Raw genomic sequence first — 18,691 nt, 5'->3', positions numbered from 1 at the left:
CAACACTCCTCATGAAGCCTGCCACACAGGCATTGCTTCAACTCCCAAGGCGTTCCCAGCAGAACCTTGATTTGCCCCAGCTCTTACCAGTTCTCGGTTATTATCAATATCGAATAAGTTTTCTCATCCCACAACTCACACAACACCAAGCACCAAATTTTACATAGTTCACAAAGCTATATTGATTAAGCGTGAAATAACAGTAGAGATTACCGCCCTAAGCATATTATTATCAAGGTAATCATCCTAGCGTAAATAAAGTAACTGAGATGATTGTCCTAGGGTTACCAAGATTATATTTAGGATGATCACAAATAGGCTGACTAATCTACAATAGGATATAACTAGCTGAACAGTTTAAATTATGCCAGCAAGTAGTACTTTATGCAATTAATCTGTGAAAAATAACTGCTATAGATTGTGGTGATAAAACTAGGTTCAATATGATCAAAGGGAAACGGATTGAGACTTTCCTTCTTTGAAGTCCTCGAGGGGGTCCTGCCCCAAGTCTTGCCTTCCTGGCTCCTCCTCAAACTCTCCGGTTTTTAAAACATGGGCGGACAAATATAACACACAAATAAATATAAATAAATTAGAAATAGATACAAAACTAGTATGAATATATAGGATTTGAATTTATATGAATATTGGTGGAAGAATCGTTAAAATCAGAGTTGAAACGGATGAGAAACGGGCTTCGGAAGCTGGTCGGGAGCGAGAAAAAGAAAAAGGAATATTCCCTAGAATATTCCTTGGAAATAGGATTTTTGGAAAAATGGAAAAATTACTATGCTGTGAGTACTATTCATTTGGGCTAGCTAAAAGGGAGATGGGTTGTGGCTGAGTTGCTATTGGGCCGAGGTGGCCCAACTCAGCCTGGGAGGGGGTAACGGCTGGTGGAGACGGCATTACAGCCAGGTCCACTTATTAGATTACATATATATATAAAGGGAGAGAGAGAGAGAGAGAGAGAGAAGACGGTGAGTGACGGCAGGGAGACGACGGAGGATGACACCTTGGCTGGGTAGTGCGGGAACGGCGACGCAGGTTGCCCGAGGCAGTAGCTCGCCAGAGAGCTTGCCGGCGGCGGCTATAGGCCTTGGATTGGAATGAGATATGGCCCATGGTGTTTGTCTTGGTGCAGCGGAGTTGGTGACAGGGCATGTCATTGGCAGTGGCAGCCGGGACAATGTCAATGCCTTGCCGGAGTTGGGAGTGGTAGTGGTTGACATGGGAAACACATGGGGAGTGGATATGGCTTAGGATTCTTGGCGTTGGGAGTATGTGTGTGGTGCGAGGAAGGGGTAGCCATGCTTGGTTTGGCCGGTGGGACCTTAACAGCAACCGATGACGGGAGAGGAGGTGCAGCGGCCATGGCAGCATGGTGGAAGCTCGAGAGAGAGGCGGAGATGCTGAACAGAGGGGCTAAGGAGGTAGAGGGTGGCCGGCTGGAGCTTGCTACAAAGTCTAATTGGCCGGTGGTAGCTCTAGGCAGTGGATCGATGGCGGCGCCATGGGCGGATTGGAAAAGCTCGGTGGGAGAGAGAGATGAAGTGAGGGAGGGTGATTCTTGCCTTGATGAGCTCGGTGAGCGGCGGTGGGGAGCGAAAGAGTGATTGGTCAGGCTTTCATAGCCGGGCGGAGGAATGGTAGAGCCAGCAGCGGGGATCCATGGCGGAGCTCCGTGCATGGTACAACGCGGTGAATCATCAAGGGGGGGGGGTTAATGCCGACGGTTTAGAAGCTTGGACGTGTGCGACGTGCGGTGGGAAGAGTTAAGCTTGGCAGCCGAGGCAGTGAGGTATTTACTTCGCGCACACGCTTGTCCGGTTGTGCTCTGGGCATGGTCGCCGTGCGCACTGGCAGTGCCAGTGGAGCGCCGGTGTGAATGGGGACACCATCTTAGGTATGGTGCGGTGGAGGTGGAGTTAAGCGGGTAGGTGGTAGGTGGCAGTTGGCACAGGTGGCGGGTCTAGCGGTCGGTGACTAGGGCGAGAGCGGCAGGCACGAGCGCGTGCACGATAGGAGCGGGAGAAGGATGAAGGGAGGGGACGGGCTGGCGTGCAGGGAAGGAAGGGAAAGGGAGTGGGCCAGGGGAGCTGGGCCACGGGAAAAAGAAAGGAGAGAGAGGGAGAGAAAGAGGTGGGCCGGGAAAACGGACCACAGAAGGATGTTGGGTTGAAATGAGCCCAAGGAGAGAGTGGTGAGAGAAAAGATTTTAATATTTTTGTTTGGGTTTTGAAATTAATTTTGAAATTTATTTCTTTTGCAAAGATTTTTGAAATTCGATTTCGCCTAAAAATTGGGACCTGCACCAATAAGACGTTCAGAATGTACACAGTCATTTTTTAAAAATAGACACTCAAATTCATATCCAAAAGAACTCCAGTTTAGATGATCTTGACGTATATCTATACTCAACTAACTGAGCTAGATGTGATGGGATGATATATAGGAAAAAAGGTGGTAGGCTATGCCTTGACGTCCTAGAACATAGATACTGCGGCTTCAGGTTGTACCATGAGGATTTCCCCTTTAATCACTTGTGTAGATTGCCATAGTCTGCAAGTGAGGGTTAAGGGGATGCAAGTATAGAAAAGGTCCATCACAATGGTTTGTCACAGGCAGTTCTCACTTGGAGCCATCTTTGATAAGTTAATTAAGATACGTAGGCGACTTTCTTTACGAAGATGGTATCTCCAATTCATAAATGGAACTGTCTTTGATAAAACTTTAGCACATCCGTTTCTTCACGCCTGATATACCTTATGTAATTGATAGTGCGCATGGTTCAATTTATCGAGCTTACCGGTCCGATCCGATTTCAGTAACTGGATTAAAAATCAAAAAATTTGAAAAAAAATCAAAAAATCCTAAAAAGAACTACTGACAATTCTAAGACCTTCTGTGAAAAAAATTTCAAAAACAATGTCATTTGCATCATATTCTATAGGGAGAAAGTTTAAAAAAAATAAAAAAGTTAAAGCGTACGGCTCAATTATTAACTCATGTTAAGAAAAATCTTAACATACAAACACATATTTTTATTGTGTAGAATGTATCTTAAGAGGATCTTTAAAATTGATTTCACTTCATTTCAAATTTTATTAATTTCTCCATGATTTTTACAAAGTTCACAAGCATAAAGTGAATACGTTAAATTTTTCATATCTACCATTATTTTTTCTACATAAATCATAGTATAAATAAACTAATAAAAGTGGTTTCACTAATTTTGGAGGTGTGATAGGTCAGTTATGAATTAATCTAGTCGTAACATATTTACACAATCTTGCATGTTACAATAACTAATTCATGAGTTCATGTATTTTTAAATGACATAGGATCATGTAAGAAGACTAAAAAAATTATTTTTATGATTTTTGGATTAGCAAAAAGTAAACTATGCATTTAACTTGGTTTAACAAATACATTTTCTCACAGAAAGTTTTCAACTTTTTTATGAGTATAAATACTTTTATCATGTAGATCATGTTTCAAGGAAGCCAAAAAAAAATTTCACTTGATTTGAAGCTCAGATGAATTAGTTATTGATTTTATAAGATTGAGCCAATTTTTGGGTTTTTTTAACTTCACTGAAAATCGAGAAAACCATTTGATAAATTGAGAAAACAAAGTATTTACCGATAATATGGAGAATCTAACATTTTTTTTCTAAATTTTAAATTTTAGCAAATGAATTTGGTGTGAATTTCAACCGAATTTTTTGCGATTATCGCAATAACTGCGTGTTTTTGTTACCGCTTGGGAACGGTTACCATTTGAAAACCGGTAAATTGAATCTTGATAGTACGTCCCTTTTATGAAACTGTCTGTGATAATTTTGTTGCAAACAATTTCTTGGAACTATCCATGAAACGTCGTCAAATATGAGACTTTATGTAATAGTGTTAAGGACCCACACGGACATTTTGAAACATCACGTACCAAACTGAGCTTTGGACTAAACGTCCGGGGACCAAATTGGCTATTCTCTTGGTTTTTTAAGAACATGCTCGGTTAGATTTTGATTCGAATTCTAGTAGCCATATTAGGAACTAACATTGACCCATATTTAAAACTGTTTGTATTAGATTTGAGTCATATATATCATTCTCTATAAATATATTTTATAAGTCGCACATAGAGTTAAGATGCTTATTATACTACCTCTGTTTTGGTTTACATTTTAAAAAAAATTTACGAATACTTAAAAGTATACAATACTAATAAAATACATTTCATAACGAATCTAATAACATAAAAGTTTTAGCTATCTATAAACTTTTCGTAGAAAAAATATAAGATTAGAATTGCTATAGTAAAAAACTGGTGACAAACAAATAAAAATAGAGGTAGTAATCCTATGTTGTACATATCTTCTGATATTATGAAGATCATCGATTATCACATATGGTTTTTTTCTACAAAATTTTTTCATGTAAAAATCATATCTCGTATGTGTTCTTATCGTACTTTATTTATAACAAGAGGTTCCAGATAGCCCAATTGATACTAGAGGGACGAGAAAAAAATTAGGGTTGCTACTGTATTTGTCGCGCCGTCGTCCAAACGATTTGCTCCTCGACAAGAGTTTCGGTGGATCTCATCGACTCAGCACTTCCTACGCACCAATGCTAAGGTGGAGCTGACAGAATCCCAAAATTCGGTTACCGTTCGATTTCTAAAACCGAACCGAATCGGTAAACTTAGAACCACAAATTTCAAACTGTTACCGTTAATAAATTAAACCCCGTTGCTACAGCCCGAGTCCGAGATATCTACAGAAGCTGCCACACATAGACACTAGAATCCGACCAAACAAAAAAATACTTTCCCTCGCAGAGCAGCGACCAGCACAGTAGCATCAACCTGACAAAGCCGTCATCTTTTCCAGCCTGTGGTGTCACGTGAATCCCAAAATTAGTGTTTTGCTATGCGCACACTAGGAAAGCATACCAGAGTGTGTTCTGAATTGATTTTTTGGCTGATTTGCTACACGCACACACATGGTTTTACTAGTATTTCAGCACTGCGCACTGTTTCTTGCTGATATTGCTTCGCACGAACGACTATGGCTTATATTTTAATATGATATTATGTTGTTAGATCGATATATAAGATTTTCTCTATATGATAAGTTAAGATGTAGATTATTTTTGCGTATATTATTTGGATGATACATTTGATAATTTCAAGAATAAGGAAGGATCGCAATGCTTTTTCTCAAATTCATCTTTATTTATCAAACAATATTTTATAGAAAAAACTACTACTATTTTATGGCTAAAGCTGTAATCGATCTACATATTTAAGGATTTAACTAGCAAAACGTACTTGAAGGTGAAGTTATTCACGTACAAATTATAAGAAGATCATTGCTAGCCTACCATCCATAAAGATAAAATATGCTGATAAGGATTTAAGTCTTATTCTGTTATACTCGTTACTTAGTTCTTTTACAAACTTAAGAGATAGCATATTATACAGTCATGATACAGTAACTTTGAAAGAAATTTATGAGACCTTAGATGCTAATGAAAAGATAAAATAAATAGTATCTACTGATGGCTCGACTTTTAATAGAGATGGTTTGATTAAGTGTAGTAGGACAAAGGAAAAGAAATATCATAATGGCCATAGAGGTAAAAGTTCAAACTGTTACAGGGGTTGTTTGAAGTTCCGAGGTAGGGAAAAATTCTGCAGGTATTGCAAGAAATATAATCATGACATATCTGATTGTTATAAGTTGAAAAAAAAAAAGAGGAAAGTTAAATCTGATGAAGAGACTCTTGTTGCTTTTGCTGGATGTGCAACTAGTGATGATGAATGGATTATTGACTCTGCTATATCTATTTATATATGTATTTATAGAGATTGGTTCACTATCTATAATTTTGTTTAAGATGCTGATCCTGCTATGATGGGCGATGACAATCCATATCCAATTGTTGGAATTAGATCAATTATGATAAAGATGCACGATGATATTATTAGAATCTTAACAGATGTAAGGCACGTTCTAGGTATGATAAGGAACCTTATTTCATTTAGTACTCTTGGTAATAAAGGGTATGATTGGTTTGGTAGAGATAGTATTTTGAAGGTGAAAAAAAATTCATTATTGCAATGAAAGGTGATTTAAGATATGTCAATTTATATCATCTCCGAAGCACTACAATCATAGACGATATCACTGTAAATTGACATTCATTATTAGATTATGATGCTACTAATCTTTGGCATATATGTTTTAGGCATATGAGTGAACTTGGTTTAGCATAATTGAGCAAGAGAGGTGTTCTTGATGGATATAGCATTGGTAAGCTGAAATTGTGCGAGCATTGTATTTTTGACAAGCATAAGAGGGTGAAATTCAATACTTCGATTCATACAAAAGAAAATATTTTTTATTATATACATTCTAAGTTATGGGGATCATCTCATAGGCCTTTACGAGGTGGTTTTCGTTATATGTTAACTATTATTGATGATTATTCGAGTAGAGTTTGACTAAATCTTGAAGCATAATTAGAAGCATTTAAAGATAGTTGAAAGGCAAACCAAAAGGAAGGCAAAGAAGCTTCACATTGATAATGGGATAGAATTATGTTATGATAAATTTGATTAATATTGTAAGTCTGAAGGTATTGTGAGACTACAATATTCCTAATACTCCACAACAAAATGGTGTAGCCAAACGTATGAACAAAACTATCATATCGAAGGCTCATTGCATGTTGTCTAATGTAAGTATGTATAAGTGTTTTTTGGCTGAAGCCGCTTCCACTGTTTGATATCTTATTAATCGATCACCTAACATTACCATTGATAAGAAACTCCAATTGAGATATGGTCTAGTTCCCCAGCAGATTATTTAGAATTGAGAGTTTGTAGTGGTTCAGCTTATGCTCACGTTAATAATGGTAAATTAGAGCGTAGAACTATTGTGTATTTTTCTTGGTTATAAATTTGGTGTTAAATATTATAAATTATGGATTTTTGCAACACAAAAGATATTGATTAGCATAAATGTTGTCGTTAATGAATTTGCTATGTTGCATAATGCTTCTGTTCAGAGTCAGCAGAGTTTTAGTGTGCAGGTGGAATATTTTATTAATTCAGAATATACACTAAATATTGATGTCCGAGATGTACCTATTTCTGCATATTTATTTATTGATCATGATTTATCTAGTGTTTCACCTTCTTCTCCCATTGTGCAGTCTACACAACATTCTATTGCAGTTGATAGGCCTAGAAGGTAAATTAATTGACCTATGAGGTTAATTGAGAAGTGTAATATTGTTGTTTATGCTATGAGTTACGTAGAAGAAGTTGAAGTTAATGCTAAACTTTTGCTGATCGCAACAATTGGATGACTATAATGCAAAATGAGATGGAATCACTTGAAAAAAGCTGTACTTAGGATCTAGTTAAAGTGCCAAAGAGAAGAAGCATGTTTATTGCAAGTGGATTTTTAAAAGAAAGGACGGTATTTCTTCTAGTGAAGCAACAATGTATAAAGCAAAGGTTAATTGTTAAATGCTATAGCCAAATTTTAGGTATTGATTATAATGATGTCTTCTCCACTGTTATGAACTATATTTCTATTCACACTTTACTCAGTATTATTATTATGTGTGATTATGAACTCGACCAATTAGATGTTAAAATTTCATTTTTATATAGGGAGTTAAATGAAGACATTTATATGGATCAACTTGAAGGTTTTGTTATTCTTGAAAAAGAAGATCTTGTCTGTAAATTAAAGAAATTTTATTATGGTTTGAAGCAATACCCTAGATAGTGGTACAAGAGGTTTAACGGTTTTATTTTCTCTAATGGTTTTAAGCATTCTGATTATGATAGTTGTGTCTATTTAAAGACTATTAATGGTTAAGATATTAATTTGATTCTCTATATCGATGATATGTTGATTGCTACAAAGGATAAATCAGGAATAGCCAAATTGAAATCGCAGTTGAGTAATGAATTTAAGATGAAAGGATTTAGGTAAAGAAAATTATTGGTATGGAAATCATTAGAGATAGGAAGGTTGACAAATTATATCTTAGTCAGCAATGTTATATTGAGAAGGTCCTTCGTCGTTTCAATATGCCTGATGCAAAACCAGTCAGTACTCCATTAACTATGCATTTCAAATTATCTTTATCTTTATGTCTTGAATCAAATTATGATATTGAGTACATATTTAGAGTTCCATATTCAAGTGCAGTTGGTTAACTTATGTATGCCATGATCTGTTATCATTCTGATTTATCTCATGCACTGAGTGTTGTTAGTATATTACATAGCTAATCCTGGCAAAGATTGTTGGAAAGCTGTTCAGTGGATTTTTATATATCTATGTAGTATTTATGATGCTTGTTTGCAGTTTAGAAAATTTGGAGATAGACTTGTTAGTTATGTTGACTCAGATTATGCTGGTGATTTGGACAAGAGAAGATCTCTCACATATTATATTTTCACTATTGGTGGTTGTGCTATTAGTTGGAAAGCATGTCTGCAGACTACTATTGCTTTATAAACTACTGAAGTTGAATATATTGCTATTTCTAAAGCATGTAAAAAAGATATTTGGTTGAGAGGTTTGTACACTAAGTTTTGTGGTAATAATTCTTGAGTTAATATTTTTTGTGATAGTACGAGTGCTATTTGCCTTAATATATTATAATGTTCGAGTTTAATTGGTGTTACAGTTTGAGTTCTAGAGATCTTTGGTATCGGTGATATTTATTATTAAAGGGAGTTTATTAGTGATTCTTCATTTGCTATAAGATGGAATTCGTCTCAAGGTGGAGTTTGTTGGATTTTGATCCGAATTCTAGTTGAGCCATATCTAGAAAGGTTCGTATTAGACTCGAGTCGTATATGTCCACTCACAGAGAGTTGAGACGCTTATTGTAATTCCCTGCATTATACATATCTACTGATATAGTGAAGTTGCATGTGTCCATCCCCAGTTTTTTTTCTAGTATGGGTTTTCTACCCTCATGTTTGATCCTAACATGTTCCATGTACTCATTTTTTGGGACTAGCGCTGGTATAGAACCAAAGGCTTTTCTACCAAGTATCCCATGCCGGTTGCCCTTGATTATTGAACTTCAAGATTGGTGATGGGATAGAGAAGCTTTCAGTAGTCAGGCGCCTTTTGGTAGCATGACAAAAGCTAAAAGATCACACGAACGATAGATCGAGTTGGTGGACATTCTGCATGAGCTTTGCTTCTCCGGCATCCGCATCGGTTGAACACATAGGAAAGGAAAGAGTTGGTCAAAAACCTGTAAAAACCAGAGGACAGGAGTGCCTTGTTCAACCATTGTTGCCTGAAAATAGCAAAGGCAAGACGACCATTCCGTGTACATAGCAAACGGGACTCCTCTCTCTCCCGCAGGATATCTTCCGGAACATCTCTCCAGCGGCGAGGAGAGCGAGCACAACGAAGATGGCTTCCACAAGCAACGCTGTCAGGGTATTCTTCATCCTGACAGTCGTATACGTGGTGTGCGCAGCAAAGAGGACCGGATCAACGAAGAGCGACGCGGCGCCAGAAGGCGCCCCCAAGGCGACGGGAGCCGGCGGGACGTTCGACATTAGCAAGCTCGGCGCGACCAGCGACGGCAAAACGGACTCCACAAAGGTATGTGCCAGTTCCATCGATCATGCAATTAATGAAGTTGATCGACGTCGTGTGGTTGCTTTCGCGGACGGATAACGAGCCACGGTGATCGCTTTGATCAGGCGATTCAGGAGGCGTGGACGTCGGCGTGCGGGGCGACGGGGAGCCCGACGGTGCTCATCCCCAAGGGCGGGTACCTGGTCGGGCCTCTCAACTTCAGCGGGCCGTGCAAGGGCGACGTCACCGTCCAACTCGACGGCACCCTGATGGGGTCTAACGACCTGTCCAAGTACAAGTCGAGTTGGATCGAGGTAACGCGCGTCAACAACATTGTCATCACCGGCTCCGGCACGCTCGACGGCCAGGGCACCGGAGTTTATACCAAGGACTGCAATAAGGCGATGCCCAACGTATGTTACGTCGATGCTGCATATATATATTTATACATACATACATCGGCGTGTGCGCCGGCATTCACTACTGGACGTGTCACGTAACTCACCTGTGTGTGTGATGTAGACCCTGGTGCTCTACTACGTGAACAACGGTTCTGTCTCCGGCATCACGCTACTCAATTCAAAGTTCTTCCACATCAACATCGACAAGTGCAAGGACATCACCGTCAAGGAGGTGACCATCACCGCGCCTGGGGACGCCGAAAACACGGACGGCGTCCACGTTGGTGACTCCTCCAAGGTGAGCATCACCAACGCGACCATCGGCACTGGCGATGACTGTGTCTCCGTGGGGCCAGGCAGCGCCGGCGTCATGGTCAGCGGGGTGACCTGCGGCCCCGGGCAGGGCATCAGCGTGGGCTGCCTCGGGCGGTACAAGGACGAGAAGGACGTGACCGACGTCACGGTGCGGGACTGCGTGCTCAGGAACACGACCAACGGCGTGCGCATCAAGTCGTACGAGGACGCAGAGTCGGTGATCACGGCGTCGAGGCTGACCTTCGAGAACATCAAGATGGAGGAGGTGGCCAACCCCATCATCATCGACCAGTACTACTGCCCCGAGAAGGTGTGCCCCGGCAACAGGAGCAGCACCTCCCACGTCGCCGTCAAGGACGTCACGTTCCGCAACATCACCGGCACGTCGTCCACGCCCGAGGCCGTCACCCTGATCTGCTCGGACAAGCAGCCTTGCAGCGGGGTCCAGCTCATCGACGTCAACGTGGAGTATGCCGGCAAGAACAACAAGACCATGGCAGTGTGCACCAACGCCAAGGGCACCGCCAGGGGAAGTCTCGAGGCCCTGGGTTGCCTGCTCTGATTTCACCCAAGTGGAGTTTGCTGGCATGTGATTTGATCCGTGATGATCTAGTTCAGTAGTTTTTTTCATTTTGCTTTCCAAATTCGATCAGCCAAGTGGCCCGGCCGGTGCCGGGCTCCTTCTCTGATCTTCCTGCGGAATATCTGCAGACAACCGGGAGACGCAGGCGCCTGCCAACTGGCTGTCTCCTTTCCCTGGTTTAGAACATTAATTCATATTTAGACTTCAGGGCGTTTTAATGTACTATCATGTCCTGTCATAGTAGCGTTATATGCTAACGTCACTACCTCTGGTCCTGTGAGAAATCAGGCCTTGCAGTGGACCCTGTTCTGTAATGTTTTGCCTTTCTCAATGCAATAACAGGCAATGGTAAAATAGCTTTGGGCACATGTTTGGCCCAAAGATCGTTCCTAGAGCCTAGTAGAAATTCTTTTGGTTTTCAAATGGGTTAAATCCTGGACAATCGTGGGAGTACGAGACACCTGAATAATAAAAGAGAACTGCATAAGTGGTACAACAACTTGCAAGGGGGTGAGATTTAGCCACACAACTTGAGAATGGCCAGATCGGGTTGATACTTGTTTAAGGATGCAAATAAGGCCATTAACTAGCCATGGCATGCTCTGTGACCTCCTTTGCACCCGAAAATAAAATAGGTGACCCGATCAAGCGAACCTGTAGTGTTGTGATTACATTATATGCACCTCAAAACTTGTTGTACCGCTAATGCAACTTATTGGCAATAAAAAGATCTGGTAATGCTTCCGTGCTATGGATCTAATCTGACATCTGTAGTCCAGTATTTCAGCTTTGTGATTGGTGAAGAACACATCCTATAAGAAAAGATTGGTGAAAACATGGAACTGGTGTACACATGACAGCGACCATGAATTTGCCAAGGGATTCTTTAATAGTAATACATCAGAAATAAGGAAAAGAAATACGTCTCGGGCCAAAACATCTGCATGGACAGCCTCGCAATCTTCAACCAATGAATTGCATGCGCACGTCTCATGAGGTTACAAGATACCATTATAAGTTTGAATTATTGGCAGTAACGGCAGGCAAAGCATTGGAGCCTTCTACAGAAAGTGGGTGTGCTTTCAAGGAAGTAAACACAACATGGATATTGTTCTCACAAGCCTTCTGTCTTGGAGCTCTTGCTGACTTTAGGTCCTGCCCACTGTTGGCTAGCACGAGACTTTGCCCATGGATCAAGAGGGACTCGTTGAGGTGGCTGTGGTGTCGCAGGTTTAGACTCCCGAAGTTCGTTCTCCCTATCGACAAACCTGCACATGACATAATTGATAAATACTGCATCTCAAGTCTCAACAAGGCTTTGGGACACCAATACATGGCAGGTTAATGATGGGCGACTCATACTGAACGGTTGTGCACAGTATAGATTTGGTATTGGAAGCAACATTGCCAAGAAAAGCTAGTGCATGCTGGGAACCAGCTCAATTGGTTCCAAGAAGTGACTAAAGGGATCCAGTGATATCAGGTATAGTGTCAAACTTGGTCATATTTGCTAAAATACATCAATGGACTGAACAGAGTAGTCTATCTTGGCATAAAAATTTCTGAAACCAACTCCCTGAACAGACCAGTTTGCTTCTCCAGCCCATATCTATAACTGTAAATTTTCGTTCCCTGAGCTTACATTTTTATAATTTGAATTTTGCAAAACTTCTTACTAGGCCATCTCCTTAAAGAAATAGTCACTTTGGCAAAATGAAATTAAGAAATACAGTATGAATAAAGAAAATTACTCAATGTATGCCATTGGTGCAGCATCACCAATACGTATCCTGGTACGCAATAGTCTGGTGTACCCACCGGCTCGATCTCTAGAACAAAGAAATAATGATTCATTAGGTTCGGCTAGAAAATGATATACACCCTGTTTTGAAATACATGACATTCTAGCCTTATCATTTTGTTATAAATACATGGCATTATACAATTGTGAACTAACATCTTAACACTTCCCTGAATGCTCCAACAATTGGAGTTTACTTCATCCAAGGTTTGAGATTACATATTAGATACTGCTGTGATAATCATTCTCCTTCATGCCTTACTACCTATGTTAGACACAAACATGACATCTATTTCGAATATAGGGAGTAATGAATTTCAATATAGACATGCCAGATTACACTAAATTGAACTGATACATTGATACTGCATAGGTAAAAAAAAATTACTTGTAGCGGAAGGCAAGCTCTGTGAATAGCTTATGAACAACATCATCACCCCGAACAAAAGCAGAAGCACGTCTGGCAGCATCCAGTGTACCCTGCATATTATTATATCAATACAGATAACTTTCATCGTTGGAGGCTCCAAGAGATCAAGTTAACTAAATAAATGCTACATCTTGAGCAGATGCCAGATAACAAGAGGCTTAAGGGTGCACGTGGAAAGGATCAATTTTAGAAAAGAAATTATACAGGGAGTAACTTACACCCAGGCATAAAGTAGGGTACTTTATGATACTTATGTACCACTTGATATAGTAACGTGATACCACCTTTTACCAGATGTTACATTACAGAAGATTAATGTTAATATACTAAAATGTTATGTTATCTTATATATGCTTGTAATAACAATGTGTCCTTCACTCGTTATGAGTTACTATGTCAAACACAAAATGACTAAGATTGTTACCCTATATTCATAAAGCAGGTCATTCAGAACCGAGCAAGCCTCTAGTCGAGGAGCCACTCACCTAGGCTTGAACCCGGGTGCTCGCAGGTTGCGCAAGTACCTCCGTGAGAATTGGTCTCGGCGAGTTTTCTGGCCAGCCAGGGTTTGGTACTCCCCTAACTCTAGAACAAAGCCAGGGGGGCGTCTATCTCCTTGTGGTCGAGTTTTTTTTATAAAGCAGGTCATTCTATGTCTAGGTATAGTCCGTATAGATTAGGCCTACTCAACGAAATTATGCAAATGTCAGGAACTTATGTAGCATCAACACCAAAACAATAATGCATCGATGGAAGGAGGATTTGATCCTACAATCATGAAAAAAAACAAAACGGTACCAAGTTCTTTGCCAGTAAAACAAGAGATTTCTCTGACAACATTGTCATTGATCAGTTCTCTGATGAGGGTCTCTGGCACATTTTAATTCAGCTACTTCTCAATACGTCAAATATACACAGACTACATGATCTCTAATTTGGTAGTCAGCAAATATAGTTTCCAGCTTTTATTCGCCAACAATACGCACTAACCTCGTGATGAGACATTCCTGAACTTTAACTCTCTTAAGTGAAATATAGTGGTAACCGCAGAACAGTTAAGCGTCAGAAGAACCAATCTAACTAAGTCCTTATCCATCCTTACTAATTGGAAACTATCTCTACACGATTTTTGCGAACCCACTAATCTAAATCGTGGATGCCACAAAACATTACGACATTTCACATTAGAATGAACTTAGCAGTATCATGGGAATGCTGATCACTGTTACCTCCTTTCCGAGCTGCACCATCTGATCTGCCTTTCGCCGCACCTCCTTGGCCTAAAATCAACCAACCACGGCAAAGGAAGGAAGGGCGTTCAACAACTACAATTCCCGGCACAAAAATCCCACAAGGGATGCTCTACGAAGTGTCAAGATGAGAAAGAAGAAGTACCTTAGCGACGGTGGTCTCGATGCGCTCGTGCTTCACCAGCTGCGACACCATCGTCCTGCCGACGACGAGAGAGACAAATCCAGAAGGTAAGAGGCAAGGAAAGGCGGCGTGCAGTCAATTCATAGGTAAGGGCGTCGAGAGGTAGAAGAAAGAATGAAAGACCTGAGCATGGACACGCGGTGGGCGGCGTGCCGGCCGAGCTTGCGGAACTTGCCCATGGTGACCGGCGGCAGCGATGGTTGAGGGGTTCGCGAGGGGGTTCGGTCTCGACTCGTGCGGCTTGCAAGGTCGCTGCGGACCTGCCTGTGGTGAGCTGGGGGCGAGGAGGGGGATGCGCGGCGGCCGTGGGGAGGTGAGAGCGGCGGCGGTGTAGGCACCTGGGAACCGGAGTGGGGATCATGGCTTGAGTAAAGTTTTTGGGCTGGGCTTAATGTGTTCGGCCGCGGCGCAACAAATCGGGCTGAGAAAAACGAGATGCGAGCCCAAACACGATTTCCTATCAGGCGCCGATTTTAGCTATGAAATTGGGAATTTTTTTTATATTTTTTAATATTTGTAAGACTATACGGCCGTTTGAAAAAAAATAGCAGAGACAGACTAGCACCGCCTATTCATCGGGTGAGATTTTTTAGGCCTGACAGTCTCCAAGGTCTCACTCGTTTAAAGAGCGAGAACTTAATCTCACCCACTGAACGAGCGAGTTCTTCGTCGCTACGATGTCCGCAGGCCCATACAAAGATCTCACCCATTCACTAGGTGAGATCTTGTGGGTATATAATTCCATGACACGGCCGCACAGATGTCAGCGCTCCTATTTGCTTCGAACTCAACCTAGAAAGAGGGAGGCGAGGGAGAGGAGGAGAGAGGAGGGGAGGAAAAAATTTGCGATGAAGCCCTATCGGAGCAAAGAGGTACGTTTTTTCTTTAGTTTTTCTAAAAAATGATAGAATAATCACTAATGCTAGGTTTTAACATAGGTTAGAGGTTAGACTTAAATTTTTCAATAAATCTGGTAGGATAGTCATTATGTGTAGGTTAGAATGTAGATCTATGTTTAAAATTAGGGTTAGATATAGTTTAGCAATTAGATCACATTTATACGTATATTTTAGAAATTAGATATAGTAGATATATATTAGATATTAGATGTAGGATTTAGACATAGTGCGGACAAATGTGAGGTAGTAGATGTAGGATTTAGAAGTATTTGATGTAGTGACCTGCTAATATTCTGTTGCAGTATAGTGGGTCATGTTTGTAATGATTTTTCTATTGTAGATGTAGTTTTACATAATTATTTCTGTTCTATCGCATTAATGTTAGGATTTTTATCGATAGTTGCTAAGTATGTCGGATCAGTGGTAATTTAGGATTTTTTATAGGGACAGTGAAATATTGTATGATCCGAAAGGGGTAGTACTATCCGTATTTCAGTCAATGAACAAGGGTATCTCTAGACCTATGTACAAAAGTGTTAGACACTTATACGTATAGTTGATGCGGGGTTTTAAAATAGACCCCAAGGTTCAAGAGATGATAATTAGCATTATGGGCAACCATTTGAGAGATGGTATGTAATAGGAGGTGTACCTGCTCAGAGAACATGAATTGTAGAAGAGGTACCTGTATGATGTTGTGCACAGAGGTTGGCCTCCTATGTTACTTTTGCAATGGAAGGATAAGGAGGTAGTTGGGGAGATGCAAGGTGATGATGAAGAGTATGATGAGGATGTCTATTCAGATTGTGCACATTCATCAAATTATTTGACTGAACCTATCGATAAGGCAAACGAGGGGGAACAAATTTCTTCTCTAATTGAATAGATGGAGTAGGATGATCTTAAGGCTGACAAATCCCTTGAGAATGACATGTCGGATGTTGAGGACGATGCTTCGATTCTCGCAGACTGAAACAATCCTAACTTAAACAACCTTGTGGTGAATGAGGGTAATCAAGTGACCTGAGAGTATACGCAGAATGAGGTGACCTAGGGTGATAAATATCCTACCAATTAGACCATGAAGGATGAAGTGCCTCAATGGGTGCCATCGCTTAGACAATAATTTTATATTGTCAAGTTAAGCAAGAAGGAATATAATGTCAAATGCGTGAAGGAAGGTTTTCCGTGGTGGGTGCACGGCTTCAAAGAGAAGTGGGTTGAGTATTAGAAGGTGTCGATTGTGGTGAACCACACTTGCACGATGGACGAACTTGAGCCTAGCTATAGGAACATCACCTCGGCCTTTGTCGCCAATGTGATGTACGCCCAGGTTGTGAACAACCTGAACTACGAACCAGGGTCTATAATTAGGCAAATCGAGGAGAAGTATAAGTACACTATTAGCTACAACAAAGTATGGAGGGTGAAGAGGAAGGCAATTGAGATAAGGTTTGAGACCTACGAAGCGTCATATGACAACCTTCCACACTTGCTGCAGACCATTGCTCGAAGGAACCCTATGACATATTATGACATTGATAAGTACCATTGCTGTTAAAACCTGGCAAGTATGTCCTTAAATAATGCTTCTTCCCATTAGGACCATGTATAAAAGCTTTTGAGCATTGTTGGTCTATCCTCTGCATCGATGGAACTTTTCTTACCAGCATGTACAAGAAACAGATCCTAACTGCTATTAGAGTTGATGGGAACAACCAAGTGCTACCGTTGGCCTTTGCATTTGTGAAGAGTGAGAACACTACCAGTTGGCATTGGTTCATGTACCATGTGAGGATGATAATTGTTGGTGCTCGACGGAACGTGTGCCTTCTACATGACCGGCATGCTGGGATGCTTGCGGTAATTTAGGACTACAGAATGGAACGAATGATGGTGTGATGGGACTTGTGTGGCTAGATCTGCAGAGTAGGTAATGCATGAGGCATTTGGGTGCAAACTTTTTCCGCCAATTCAAAAACAAGAACCTCATGAACATGTTCAAGAAGCTATACGGTCAGAAATAGCAGCAGAAGTTTGATTTTTTTTTGAAAGACTACGATGAGATGACGAAGAAGCAAATACAGGAGCGTGCAGGGAGACCAGTGAGGGGAACAGATGAAGAACCAATACCTCTTGAGTCCCTACCAACGAACAGTGATGCTAGCATAACGTGAATGACTGGGTCATCTACTAGGTCATTTAGCGAGTGGATTGAGAATGATCCAAAGGAGAAGTGGGCTCTGCTCTACGACACAAATGGGGCTAGGTACGATATTATGACAACAAATTTAGCAGAGGTTTACAACTGGGTGATGAAAGGTGTGAGAGGGTTGCTGCTTGTGGGGATTGTAGAGTTCATACTTCAAGGGACATGCAAATATTTTAGGGACCGCTATGCAATAGCGTACACAACGCTAAATGATGCCCGTTTGATTTATGTCACACCCGGTTTTAACGGACAAAACCAGATGCGGCTTATGTGTGCTCAAGATGTTCAACACACATAAGGATGTCACATGTGAAGTAACAAAAGCAATACTTTTATTAAATAACCTTAAACTCTTACAGCAATTGATATATATTATCTTCTATGAAGATATATGCAGCGGAACAGAAGCACTGGTACCCAACAACACCGCAGGCAACCGACCGGGGAGAACGCGCCAAAACCATCTAGTACTCTCTGTACCAGAACCATAACCACAACCATCTAGTACTCCCTGTACCAGAATCATAATCACAGCCCACTAATAATGTGAGGATCCAAGTATCTCATATCCGTGAGCATGGCTGTTATAACAGTTTTACACTCTGCAAAGGTTGTCCAGCTTTCCCCACGAGTCAGTGAATTCCATGTTGCTGTGTTCGCGAAACACTTAACACATGCCAGTGGTGTGCCGCCAAGAATCACTGTATGACACTTTCCACTAACCAGAGACTAATCCAGTATGTGTCTGCCCACTAGGTTTCACCGCCAGGCTTTACGCAAGCTAAGCTCCTACCCAGAAGCCCCCTTTTGTGCTGACCCAACACACACTGGATAGACTCTAATCAGTATGTTACGCCTTACCCATATCAGCCTCGTGGTTGGTACGTTACTTCTTGGGTTGTCGCTCCACGAACTGGTCCTTACTTAGGTTACTTGAGCAAACACTAAACCAACATCATAACCATGACAACCATCA

At 41.0% G+C, this 18,691-nt stretch overlaps 2 protein-coding genes across 2 annotated transcripts; one reads left to right on the top strand and one right to left on the bottom strand.

The window, feature by feature from the left end:
* The first annotated feature begins 9,469 nt into the window (after positions 1-9,469).
* On the top strand, positions 9,470-10,918 carry LOC133888342 (exopolygalacturonase-like). Its single transcript, XM_062328549.1, has 3 exons — positions 9,470-9,664; positions 9,766-10,053; positions 10,163-10,918. Exons 1-3 carry the CDS (start codon positions 9,470-9,472, stop codon positions 10,916-10,918), a joined length of 1,239 nt encoding a protein of 412 aa, XP_062184533.1.
* An 850-nt stretch (positions 10,919-11,768) lies between these two features.
* On the bottom strand, positions 11,769-14,966 carry LOC133912780 (uncharacterized). The gene is made up of 6 exons (XM_062355692.1): positions 14,728-14,966; positions 14,566-14,620; positions 14,400-14,450; positions 13,129-13,220; positions 12,691-12,768; positions 11,769-12,207 (listed from the first exon to the last, which is right to left on the bottom strand). Exons 1-6 carry the CDS (start codon positions 14,781-14,783, stop codon positions 12,054-12,056), a joined length of 486 nt encoding a protein of 161 aa, XP_062211676.1. The 5' UTR covers positions 14,784-14,966; the 3' UTR covers positions 11,769-12,053.
* Between the last annotated feature and the right edge of the window lie 3,725 nt (positions 14,967-18,691).

Source organism: Phragmites australis, chromosome 1 (assembly GCF_958298935.1).
Source record: "Phragmites australis chromosome 1, lpPhrAust1.1, whole genome shotgun sequence".
NCBI lineage: Eukaryota > Viridiplantae > Streptophyta > Magnoliopsida > Poales > Poaceae > Phragmites > Phragmites australis.
This window is presented reverse-complemented; position numbering and strand designations above follow the sequence as displayed.

What these genes read in the sequence shown, in the direction of transcription:
- LOC133888342 (XM_062328549.1), top strand. Translation starts at nt 9,470, where the DNA reads ATGGCTTCCACAAGCAACGCTGTCAGGGTATTCTTCATCCTGACAGTC. An exon ending in GCAAAACGGACTCCACAAAG is followed by an intron (nt 9,665 to 9,765) that starts GTATGTGCCAGT and finishes CGCTTTGATCAG; the next exon opens with GCGATTCAGGAGGCGTGGAC. An exon ending in GCAATAAGGCGATGCCCAAC is followed by an intron (nt 10,054 to 10,162) that starts GTATGTTACGTC and finishes TGTGTGATGTAG; the next exon opens with ACCCTGGTGCTCTACTACGT.
- LOC133912780 (XM_062355692.1), bottom strand. Translation starts at nt 14,783, where the DNA reads ATGGGCAAGTTCCGCAAGCTCGGCCGGCACGCCGCCCACCGCGTGTCC. An exon ending in CACCGCGTGTCCATGCTCAG is followed by an intron (nt 14,621 to 14,727) that starts GTCTTTCATTCT and finishes CGTCGTCGGCAG; the next exon opens with GACGATGGTGTCGCAGCTGG. An exon ending in GAGCTTGCCTTCCGCTACAA is followed by an intron (nt 12,769 to 13,128) that starts GTAATTTTTTTT and finishes TCTTTGTTCTAG; the next exon opens with AGATCGAGCCGGTGGGTACA.